Source organism: Schistocerca americana, chromosome 3 (genome assembly GCF_021461395.2).
Source record: "Schistocerca americana isolate TAMUIC-IGC-003095 chromosome 3, iqSchAmer2.1, whole genome shotgun sequence".
NCBI classification, from domain to species: Eukaryota; Metazoa; Arthropoda; class Insecta; order Orthoptera; family Acrididae; genus Schistocerca; species Schistocerca americana.
In genome coordinates, this window is record NC_060121.1 from 469,776,015 (window position 1) to 469,788,640 (window position 12,626).

A 12,626-nucleotide genomic window follows, 5' to 3' on the forward strand; every position below is an offset into this window, starting at 1 on the left:
CCTTCTTTATCCATCTGATACTCTTTTCTTTCTGTCCATTTTCCCGTTTTTGTCGGTCCTTTTCCTCCCCCATTTGTTCTCTTTCTGTCCAACTCCTCGCATCTCTCTCCACCTGTTTCCTCCTCTCCTCTGTATTTGTCTGTCTTGTCCTCTCCTCTCTATTTGTCTGTCTGTCTCTCCCCGTTCTCTGTACATCTCCTCTCTTACTGTCGTCCCGGCATCTGTCCTCCTCTCCCCTCTGTCCATCTGTCTCCTCCTCTTCCCTTTGTCTGTCCATCTCATCCTCTCCCCTCCATGTGTACATCTCCTCCTCTTCCCTTCCTATTTCCCCCTCTCTTTGTCCATCTCCTCCCCCCCCCCCCCCCCACACACACACACCTATGTCCATCACCTCCTTCCCTCTCTCTTCCCCTCCATCTCCTCCTCCCATTTCACTCTTCATGTTATTAATTCTACTCCAATAGGAGGTTACTGGTTCTTATCTCCAGAGTATTTATCTTCATATAGTTAGCAATTTGTTTAGCAAGTATGGTTGAAATTGATCCAGCAGTTTATGAGGAACTTTTTACGGATGTTTGTGCCTTCGTACGCAAATGTCACATATATGTAACATATTTCACACATATTTGGACCCTTAATTCAGCTGTATTTGTAGCGAACTTTGCCCTGCAGTTTTGCTTTGGTGCTGCTCAGGTTTATAATGCCATATCTCCTGAGCCATGTATCATACAATGATGTAATTTTGTAGATATATTTAGTGTCATTTGTGGACACTGTCTGCTAAATGTGTTGTGAATAGAGTTGATAACATAAAAGTAATAAATTGAAATTTTTTTTTCCTTTCACCATTTTGTGGGGGTTGTCACAGAGAAATTTTTTTGCAAAGGTTTGAAATTATATGTAATGATAGTTGCAAGTCACAAATTGTGCTCTCATTCTCAAATACTGCCCCGCCCAACCTTTGGTAAGTTGGTGGTCCACAGTAAATGATACATGTAACAAGTTTGGTTGAAATCAGTCCAGTGGTTTCTCTTGCAGTCCACCTTTACATTGTGCTCTGTCCCTTCCGTTATGTCTGAATTGAAGCTTGCATAATGCTTACTGATGTAATGTCTTTAACTTCCGCCTCTCTCTGACACATTACCTTTATTTTTGCATTTCTTCTTCATCATAACGGGTGGGTCCTTCTTACCCTATGGCCTGTGTCCATGAAGAAGGGAACATCTTGTTCTGAAAACAGAGCGCTCTTTTCTGTTTCAAGTGGGTAGTTCATCCCCCAAATGCAGAAACTGGCCAATCTAGTAGTCTCTCTCTGATTTTGATAATTTTCTACTTTCTAAATTCAATTTTCTGTGTTGTAAACTTTTATTAATGTTATGTTTTATAATCACTGAGCATCTGGTTGACAGATCAAAGAGCTTTATTATGAGCCAATAATCAGAAATCACATGTTTCACAGATATTATGCAGGTGAAAAAGTGGCACCTATATTGACTATTTTTATTGGTGGTAACCATGAGGCATCTAACCATCTCCAAGAGCTACCGTATGGAGGGTGGGTAGCTCCAAGCATTTACTACTTAGGTTATGCCAGTGTTGTAAATGTTGCTGGAGTTCGAATAGGTGGTTTGTCTGGCATATATAAAGGTCATGATTATATGAAAGGACATTTTGAGAAACCTCCTTACACTGAAGAGACAAAACGAAGTGTGTACCATATAAGAAACTTAGAAGTTTTTCGCTTAAAACAGGTAAGAATTATCAGGTTTTTTTCTCATCTTTAGTAAGTTTACTCTTGTAAGACTTTATTAAGGTACTGTGTGCGAATGTTTGATAGAATTGGGTTATTATCTTTCAAGTAACCTAACTGTGGATTTTAATTTTATCTATTGTTATGAGTAGCTACAAACACACAATGTCTGGAGATGTTTATATGTGAAAGGAAATGTTATCATATAGAATACTTGCACGAGTCAGTAAGTTTTAAATTTTAGAGATTTCTCTAAATAAGCTTAACAATACTTGCCTTCCAGCATGACATTTGCGGTGGGGGGGGGGGGGGGGGGATGTCTAGATGGTGTGCTGTGCGTGTGGAGTTAGTGCTAAGTCCATCTTTACATGCCCAAATTATTTGCTGAAGAGTCTGTAGGTGAGTAGGTATAGTGATGTGAATCCATTTTTGGTGCGTTTCGTGCTAATCATATAACTACTTTTTCTGAAAAAGATATATTTGTCTATTCTAAATCCAAATACTTAAAAACAACAAGCAATTATTTTGTGCTGTTAATCTGTCTAAATATAGTACAGCCCCACTTTTACTTTCCTGGAATGAACATTTTACTATCATTTACAGTATTATTTATTGCTCCCATTAAATTTCCTTTGTTAACAAGGTTAATTCTCACTAGTGTGTGTTAACATATTATTTACAGTTTTCTCATGGTTTATGCTTTATGAAACAGTGTTAGTAGGGAAAAAAATCTGATATAATTGACATCAAATGGTACTGGCATGTGGTTGGCCTTAAAGCCAAGCAGTATTTACAAATGTTACGCAATTAACTTTCTTGAGCCCTGGATGCTCTTTTTCCCAGTAGATCTGAATCTGTAAAAGTTGGAACAGTTTGCTAGTACTTCGTCCCCGGCCCCTTCCAAGTTGTACTCAGCTTGGTGTCTGATGCAAGTAACTGTTTCTATAGAAGTCTGAAGAAGGTGTGACTCGACATGAACATTTACTTGTTTCTTGTCACCGCCAACCTTAGCTTTAATGCTGTGAGCTGCAAAAAAAGTAGTATGCTGACATTATTGTAGCTGTATTGTTTCAGTCCCAACTTTGCCCTGCGATGATGATCATATGCAAAGGATGTTAACTTTCCAGTATTTGTAACTACCAGTATAATTTTGTTTACAGTTCATATATCCAGTGTGGACAGTGTCATATGCTAGCTAAGGCTGATTGTGTTATTTGTGCCAATGAACCTGTCATTACAGACTGAGGCAAATCAAACTGAATGAGTTGGCGCAGTGGTTAGCACACCAGACTCATGTTCAGGACAGCCAACTCCATTCCCCATGCTTGACGCAATCTGTGCTTGGACTCAGTCTCTAATGACCTCAGTGTCGGCGGGATGTTAAACCCAATCTTCCTTTTGAGGCAAGTCAATATCAATCCACAGCTACTCCCATAACCACCGTGCCAACAGTTAATTTTGACTCCCATAACCACTGTACCAACAGTTAATTGTGTTTATCTCCATCTGTATGATTACTCTAACAATGGAAAATCCAGGATGGAGTGTAACAATACCAGAGAAGGAAAGTTGCTATTCATCATATAGCAGAGATGCTGAGTCGCCATGGGCACAATAAAAAGTTTCACACAATTAAAGCTTTCAGTCGTTAAGGCATTTTTCAGCAGTAGGCGCGCGCGCGCGTGCACACACACACACACACACACACACACACACACACACGCGTCTGCAGTCTCAGAGAGCTGACACCACACTGCAAACAGCAGCACCAGTGCATGATGGGAGTGGTGACTGGGTGGGGGTAAGGAGGCTGGGGTGGGGAGGGGGAAGGATAGTATGGTGGGAGTGGCGGACAGTCAAGTGTTGCATTTTAGACGGAGGGCAGGAGAGATGGTGGGGAGGGGGTAAGTAGCAGAAAGAAGAGAATTAAGAGACTGGGTGTGGCAGTGAAATGATGGTTGCGTAGTGCTGGAATGGGAACAGGGAGGGGGCCGGATGGGTGAGGACAGTGACTAACGAAAGTAGAGGCCAGGGGGGCTACAGGAACATAGGATGTATTGCAAGGAAAGTTCCCACCTGCGCAATTCAGAAAAGCAGGTGTTGGTGGGAAGGATCCATATGGCACAGGCTGTGAAGCAGTCATTAAGATGAGGGATATCATGTTTGGCAGCATTTTCAGCAACAGGGTGGTCCACTTGTTTCTTGGCCACAGTTTGTCGGTGGCCATTCATGCGGACAGAGGCTTGTTGGTTGTCATGCCTACATAGATTGTAGCACAGAGATTGCAGCTTAGCTTGTAAATCTCATGACTGGTTTCACAGGTACCGTATTTACTCGAATCTAAGCCGCACTTTTTTTCCGGTTTTTGTAATCCAAAAAACCGCCTGCAGCTTAGAATCGAGTGTAAAGTGGAAGTTCTGAAAAATGTTGGCAGGTGCCGCCACAACTAACTTCTGCCGTCGAATATATGTAGCGCTACAAAGGGATGGTTTGCAGGCACAAAGATAAATACTGGTGCCAAAACCTCTGTGTCAGTAAATAAATTAAAAAAAAAAAATGGTGGAAGATGAGCTTTTTTCTCCGCCCCGAGTTTCGACCACTGCATTTTCATACATTATCCAACGAAGTAAATACAAATTCCGTATTGTTCATCTTCGAATGTAGCAGCATTTCAATGTGCTACGAAAATCCGACTGGCAAGACTGTTTGGGATGTTTGTCAATATGGCCAACTCTATGTTCTGAATTTTTTCCTACCTGTGAGAAGAGAAGGTTATTAATAGGAACTTTTATGAATTGTGAATCACATACAGTGTTCTCTTCACCATAAGAATAATACAAATATAAACATTTTGCCATGTATTCTTTTGTGTTTGCTGCTATCTCATTTAAATCCTGTCTGCCTAATAAACTACGAAACTAGAGTGAGACAACAGCAAACGCGGAAGAATATTCATATCATGTCATGTTTCTATTCGTATTATTCTTATGCCTAATAGTGATTCAGTCAGAAATGAAGCACAGCAATTGACTAGATTTTTAAATCTAAGAAGACTCTTATTTCTGTGCAGAATGTAATGGACTAAAGAGGCATCTGCAAAGATTTTCAAACGGAGAAAAATTTTCGCTAAACTCTTGTTCAGAACATCTTCTATCATACGCAATCTATTATTTGGTTCTTGTTGATCATTATCAAAGAAAGCAGCAGTGTAAGTATCAACGAATAGCTAGCTCTTGCCATTGTTTCACTAATGAGACAATTCCTCTTTTTTTTTTTTAATTGTAAGCTTGGTAGCTCGCAAAAAGCAAGCTGTGCCGCGAGCGGCGACAGGTTATAAACCCTCATTATCAGAATGCGACAAACAATGCATGACACAGTACAGTAATGCATTTTCTGCTTAGAGTGACGTAAACACCTATAACAAAGAGAATGGCACTTATTGGATCAAAGAAACATAAGCAATCAATTCAAACCAGACGACGCAGGTGAAAAAGGAAGGGTACCCGTATAAATACGGACGGGGTGCCTGATGCATAGCAGTGGCTACCTGGTAAAGCTTAACTGCTAAGCTTACGATTCGAACCAAAGTACTATAGCTGTATTGTCATTCATTCGACCTAAATTGTCTCATATTTCAATAGACCAACTTTGTTTCTATTTGGAGGTGCGGCCTAAAACTTTTCTCTCCCCTTGAATTTCGAGTCTCAAATTTCAGGTGCGGCTTAGATTCGGGAAATTTTTTTCCCCTTGATTTCGAGTCTCATTTTTCAGGTGCGGCTTAGATTCGAGTAAATATGGTAGCCCTACCTTTGATGGGGTAGGTGATGTTAGTGACTGGACTGGAGTAGGTGGTGGTAGTTGGATGTATGGGACAGGTCTTGCATCTAGGTCTGTTACGGGGGTATGAGCCATGAGGTAAGGGATTTGGAGCAGGGGTTGTGTAAGGATGGACGAGTATATTGTGTTCGGTGGATGGCAGAATACCACAGTAGGAGGGGTGGAAAGTATAGTGGGCAGGACATTTCTCATTTCAGGGCACGACGAGAGGTAATCGAAACCCTGGCGAAGAATGTAATTCACTTGCTCCATTCCCGGATGGTACTGAGTTAAGAGGGGAATGCTCCTCTGTGGCCAGACCGTGGGACTTTGGGAGGTGGTGGGAGACTGGAAAGATAACGGACAGGAGATTTGTTTTTGTACAAGGATGAGAAGATAATTACAGTCAGTGGTGAGAGGGATTGCTCGTCACTGCAGATGCGACAACCACTGGTGGCTACGCTCTACGGAAGGGACTTCTTGGTCAGCAGGTAGGATTGTAAGGCCAGGAGCAGTTTTTAGATGGTGGGCTGCAGTTCCTTTTACAGATGTAAGGTTAGTTTGCATGTTGAGGGATTTGGCGAATGACGTTGAGGCAAGGTTGGAGGTTAAGAAATTCTGGAAAGTTAACAGGGGGTGCTTTGAAGGCAGTGGGGGTGGATCACCGTTGGATGGAGGAGTGAACTGAGTTAGGCAAGGTACAAGGGTTGGTAGCAAAAAAGTGTTTCCACTGTAAGGATCGAGAGAAGGTCTTTAACTAGTCCTGCATGGTTGAATTTGGGAGAGGGGCAAAAGGTGAGGAGGCCTTTGGAAAGGACTGATATTTCTGTGGGACTAAGGCTTCTGGAGGAAAGAGTCATAACTGTGTTTTGGGTCTGTTTAGGTTCTGGGTTCTGTGTGGTGGTGGGAGGGAGTTTTGGAGGGTGGGGTAAATGTAGTAGGTCTGTAAGACAGGGTTTGTCAGCTATGAGGGGGTGTGGTGTAGGTTTGGAGGTGGTTGTAGAAGTGGTGGACAGTGGTACTCCGAGGCGGGAGTAGGAAGTGAGTAGGATGGAGAGCTTTTTCAGGTAGCGTTGTGCATGTTGCTCAAGTTCCTGCAGGGCAAGAGTTTCAATGTGTGTTATGGGTTCCAGGAATTTGGGACTGCATAGCAGGAGAATTTTGCAGATGGAGAGAAGGTACTGCAAGGAGGATTGGGCTTGGTTGATATGGTTTTGCAGGACTATGTTGGTGATGGCTAAGGATTGGCGGAATCTGAACAGGTGGAGGTCATTGTGGAAGGAGGGGTGGCAACCAGAGATGGGTAATTTGATGGTAAGGCCATTAGGGGGGATTTCATGAGCCAAGCAGCAACACAGGAACAGTATGTGGGATTGGGATCTGGCTAGGAATAAGGAAAGTTTTCTGTATTGACGCAGATGGAAGGAGCATGGATCCATGGTGGTGCAAAAAATGCGAAAAATTACGTAAGAAAGTAGAATTACACCTGAAAAATTACGCAAAAATACACCCAAATACGTGTGAAAAGGACGAAGTGGATGCACAAGGTGGGAAAAACGAGATGAAATCTGAGGAAGATGATGATAGTGGACGGTGAAAACTCACTAAAATTTGCGAGAAGTCACAAGGGTCAAAGTAGAAAATACTAATCAATAATAAATATATGTATATTACTGTGGGCAGCAGGTTTAAGGGTGGATAAGCGTAAGGGGGATGGCAGATGTGACTGGAAGAGGTGGATTTAGTGGAAGCGAACAGGCATAGAATGGGGAAAGTGTGGGGGGTGGGGAGAGGTTCGTAGTTAGAGATGTAAGATCATGTGGCACCGGAAAAGTGTGGGAGATAACATGCAAAAATCTGGGAATTGACACAGGGAGCGTGATCAGTTTGAAGGTATAGGCTTCATTATATCGGCAGGAGTAATGTGGGACCTAAGATGCTGCACCAACAATCAGCATGGTCTTGAGGTCGCGGTACAGTGTGGCTCATAAGTAGAGCGTGCAGTGCGGTTCGTAAGGCAACAAGAGAAACACAGGAAAGAAAAGAAAGAAGGAATGACACTGAGTATAGTGGATGCAAAAGAATGTAGTTACAAAGGAAAACAGTACTGGGTTAGGATCGAAGAAAAGCTGTCAGGCAAAAATCAAACAATGGAAAATCCAGGATGGAATGTAACACCAGAGAAGGGAAGTTGCTACTCACCATATAGCAGAGATGCTGAGTCGCAGTAGGCACAATAAAAAGATTCACACAATTCCTTGCCCCCACCTAGTTGCCGCTCCCATCATGCACTGGTGCTGCTGTTCACAGTGTGGTGTCAGTTCTCTGAGACTGCAGATGTGTGTGCAAGTTGTGTGTGTGTGTGTGTGTGTGTGTGTGTGTGTGTGTGTGTACTGCTGAAAAAGGCCTTAATGGCCGAAAGCTTTAATTGTGTGAATCTTTTTATTGTGCCCATTGCGACTCAGCATCTCTGCTATATGGTGAGTAGCAACTTTCCTTCTCCGGTATTGTTATATGATTACTCTGAAATTTAAAATTAAGTGCCTGGCAGAGGGTTCAACAAACCACCTTCAAGCTATTCCTCTACTATTCCACTCTCGAACAGCACATAGAAAAAACAAACACTAAAATTCGTCCATGCAAGTTCTAATTTCTCTTATTGCATTAATGGGATCATTTCTCCCTTTGTAAGTGAGTGCTAACAAAATATTTTCGCACTCTGAGGATAAAGTTGGTGATTAAAATTTCATGAGAAGATCGTGCCACAGCAAAAAGGCCTTTATTTTAATGATTGCTTCCCCAAATTCGCATATCAAATGAATGGCACCCTCTTCCCTATATCGCAATAATACAAAATGAGTTGCCCTTCGATGCGCTTCATCACACTGCACAGCAGTACCCCAGAAGACGGCAGATGAGTGTAGTGTAAGAAGGCTCTTCAGTAGACCTGTTGTATTTTCTAAGTTTTCTGCCAGTAAATGACAGTCTTTGGTTTGCTTTCACCATAGCATTATCTGTGTGACTGTTCCAGTTTGTTATTCGTCATTTAATTCTTAAGTATTTAGTTGAATTTAGAGATTTCAAATTTGTGTGATGTATCATGTGACCAAAATTTAGTGGATTCCTTTTATTACTCATGTGGATGACTTAACACATTTACTTATTTAAACTCAGTTGTCACTTTTCGCACCTAGTCTAAATCATTTTGCAATTGGTTTTGATCTTTTGGTGACTGTAAATGACAGCATCATCTGCAACCAATCTAAGAGGCCTGCTAAGATTGTCACCTAAATTGTTCATGTAGAACAGGAACAGTAGAGGGCCTATACCACTTCCTTGGGAACACCAGATATTACTTGTGTCTTACTTGATGACTTTGTCATTTACTGTGAACTGTGACTTTTCTGAGAGAAGACCTCGAATCCAATCTCAAAAGTGGGGTAGTATCCATAGACATGCAATTTTGTTAGAAGTTGCTTGTGAGGAAATGTATCAAAAGCCTTCTGGAAATCTGAAAGTATGGTATCAATATGAGCTTCACTGTCAATCACACTCATTACTTTGTGAGAATAAAGAGCTAGTTGTGTTTCACAAGGATGATATTTTCTGAAGTTTTAGTAAGTGATTTAAGCTGTTTCTCTAAACCAAGCCTATCTACTTCTAAATTACTCATGTTGTTAGTTGTTCTCGATTTGAATTCAGGAATATTTATTTTGTCTCCTTTGCTTAAAGAATGTAGAAAACTGTTTAGTAACTCTGCTTCAGTGGCACTGTCATCAATAACTTCACCATTGTTATTGCGCAGTGAAGGTATTGATCATGTCTTACCACGGGTGTCCTTCACGTATGACCAAAATCACTGTGGGTTTTCTGCCAGATCTCGAGACAGGAGATTTGTTATGGAAACTATTAAAAGCATCTTGTACTGAAGTTCACCAAAATCAAATATGTGTAAAACGTAGCCAATCTTTAGGGTTTTGCATTCTTTTAAAATTGACATGCTTTTTTGTTGCTTCTGCAACAGTGTTCTGACCTGTTCTGTATACCATGGGGGATCAGTACCATCTCTTATTAATTTATTTGGTATATATCTCTAGATAGCAGTCAGTCACATTTCCTTGCCACACCTGGTGCACGCTTGCATAGTCGAATTTGAAGGAGTTGATACTCTTTCATAGCAAGACACCAGGCAAATTTTTATGTACTTTTTTAAACAATGGAAAACCCAGGACGAAATGTAACAATATTTTGAAAAGGATAGTTGCTACTCACCTGCGGAGATACTGAGTCGCAGATAGGCACAACAAAAAGACTGTCACAAATATAGCTTTTGGCCAGTAAGGCCTTCGTCAGAATTATACAGCAAACACACACACACACACACACACACACACACACACACACACACACACACACACACACACAAAGGCAACTCACACACACGACTGCAGTCTCAGGCAACTGAGGCCACACTGCGAGCATCAACACCAATGCATGATGGGAGTCCCTCCGTCTAACGTCCTGACTGCACATAACCGCCCTACCCTCTTTCCCTCTCGTCCCTCCACACTCCCCAAGAGCATGTCACTGTCCACCACAGCTACCGTACTCTCTCACCCCCTCCCCGCCCCAGCCTCCTCATTACCCCCACCCAGTTGCCACTCCCATCATGCACCAGTTCTGCAGCTCGCAGTGTGGCCTCAGTAGTCTGAGACTGCAGTCATATATGTGTGAGTTGTGTTTGCATGAGTGTGTATGTGTGTTTTTGCCTTACTGGCTGAAAACTATATTTGTGACTGTCTTTTTGTTGTGCCTATCTGCGACTCAGCATCTCCACTATATGGTGAGTAGCAACTTTCCGTTTCATAATATTGTTGTATCTACTTTTTTTAAAAATGATATATGTTGTGTTTATTTGTGATGGATTTAGATGTCACGGTATTGAGTCTCACTGCATCTACATCTACATCTATACTCTGCAAACCACCATGAGGTGCATGGCAGAGAGTACGTCCCATTGTACTGATTATTAGAGTTTCTTCCCATTCATGTATGGAGTGAGGGAAGAATGATTGTTTGAGTGCTTCTGTGTGTGCAGTAGTTATTCTAATCTTATCTTCACAATCCCTATGTGGGCAATACCTAGGGGGTTGTAGTGTATTCCTAGAACAATCATTTAAAGCTGTTCTTGAAGTTTTAATAGACTTTCTTTGGATAGTTGACATCCATCTTCGATAATCCATAGAACTGGGCACGGTTTTTTATTCTAGGAATCTATTTTGGATTATAGTTAGAAGAGGGACTAACTCAGCTGCAAACTCAGTATAGAATCTAAATGGGATTCCATTAGGCCCTGGAGCTTTGTTCAATTTTAATGATTTCAGCTGTTTCTCAACACCACTGACACATACTTATTTGTCATCTTTTCAGTGGTACAAGGGTTAAATTGAGGCAGTTCTCCTGGGTTTTCCTTTGTAAAGGGCATTTGAAAACTGGGTTAGACATTTCACTAGGAACAGGACACTAACTTTGGTGCCACTAACCGCCTTCACATATGACCAGAATTTCTTTGGTTTCTGTGAAAAGATCACTTGACAATATTCTGATACAGTATTCATTGAAGGAATTAAGCATTGCTCTCTTTACAGCCAAAGTGTTTCATTCAACATCTCTATCTATAGCCCTACACTTTGTTTCACACCTATTATGCAGTAATCTGTTTCTTTAGAAGTTTCTTTACAGTGACTATATACCATGGAGGTTCCCTCCCATTAAGAACTCTTCTACTGCGTACATTTCTATCCAGCGCATGGTCAACTATTCTTTTAAACTTCAGCCATGGTTCCTCTACACACATTTGCCATGTGCTGAAAATATCAAGTTCCTCATTGAGATATAACACTGCTGATTTTTTTTATCTAGTGTATTGAACATATATATCTTTCTGATTGGCTGAGTTGCCCTTTGTACTTTGGTAATCATTGTTGCCACAACCGCGTCATGGTCACTGATGCCATTTTCGATGTGGACATCTTTAGAGAGATCAGGTCTATTTGTTGCCATTAGATCCAGTATATTTCCATCATGAGTGGGTTTCCTAACCATCTGTTCCAGGTAGTTTTTAGAGAAGGCATTTAGTAAAGTTTCACAGGATGTCTTATCACACCCATTACTAACAAGATTGTAATTTTTGCCAGTTTAATGTTGGATGATTAAAGTCTCCACTGATGATTACAGTACGATGGGGGAACTTATGTATAAGTGAGCTGAGGGTTTTCTCTAATGTTTTTGGTTACATCAAGAGATTAGTGTGATGGGTGATAGGAGAATCCAATTATCATTTTATGCCCACCTCTGATGCTGAGTCTTGCCCAAACAGTCTCGTATGCAGCTTCAATTTCTAGCTCGACGGATTTGAATTTTTTTTCTGCTGCGACAAATACAGTACCTCCATTTCCCATTTGCCTATCCTTTCAATATACATTTCAATTTTCCCCAAAAATCTCACTGCTATCAATTTCAGGTTTCAGCTAGCTTTCTGTACCTATTATTATGCGAGCTTCACTGCTTTTTATGAGCGATTCAAACTCTGGAACTTTGTAGCGAATGCTTCATCAGTTTACCATTAGGATTTTAATACTCTCACCTGTGGGAGGCATTTTTTTCGATCTTTCACTGATACTTCTGGGTGTCCTACAGCTGTCTTTATCTGGATTGTTGGAGAGTTGCCTAATATGAAAAACATTTGTGTGCACCCCACACCCAGTCAGGTACCTGAGTAGCAGCCTCTGATATGTAGTGCACACCTGATCCATTTAGGAGGACCCTACAGTTCTCAACACTATGGCACAAGTCCAGGAAATTGCAGCATAGCTTGTCACTGAACCTTCGAAGTCTCTGATTCAGTCCTTCCACTCGACTCAGAACCAAGGGAGCCATGATCAGTTCTGGGGAGAATGCTGCAAATTGTGAACTTCATTGAAATCCCCTGTACAAAGCTTGTCTTCTCAATATTCTCCGCCAGTTGCTGGAATGACTCAACAATGACAGAGTTCAGATG

The 12,626-nt window shown here is 41.4% G+C and overlaps 1 protein-coding gene across 1 annotated transcript in view; it reads left to right on the forward strand.

Annotated features, from left to right (window-relative positions):
- LOC124605487 (lariat debranching enzyme) overlaps positions 1-12,626 on the forward strand; it is an 89,565-nt gene that overhangs the window by 25,381 nt on the left and 51,558 nt on the right. The window contains exon 3 of the mRNA XM_047137211.1: positions 1,460-1,751. Coding sequence (XP_046993167.1) covers positions 1,460-1,751 — 292 coding nt within the window. The remainder of the gene's footprint in view (positions 1-1,459; positions 1,752-12,626) is intronic.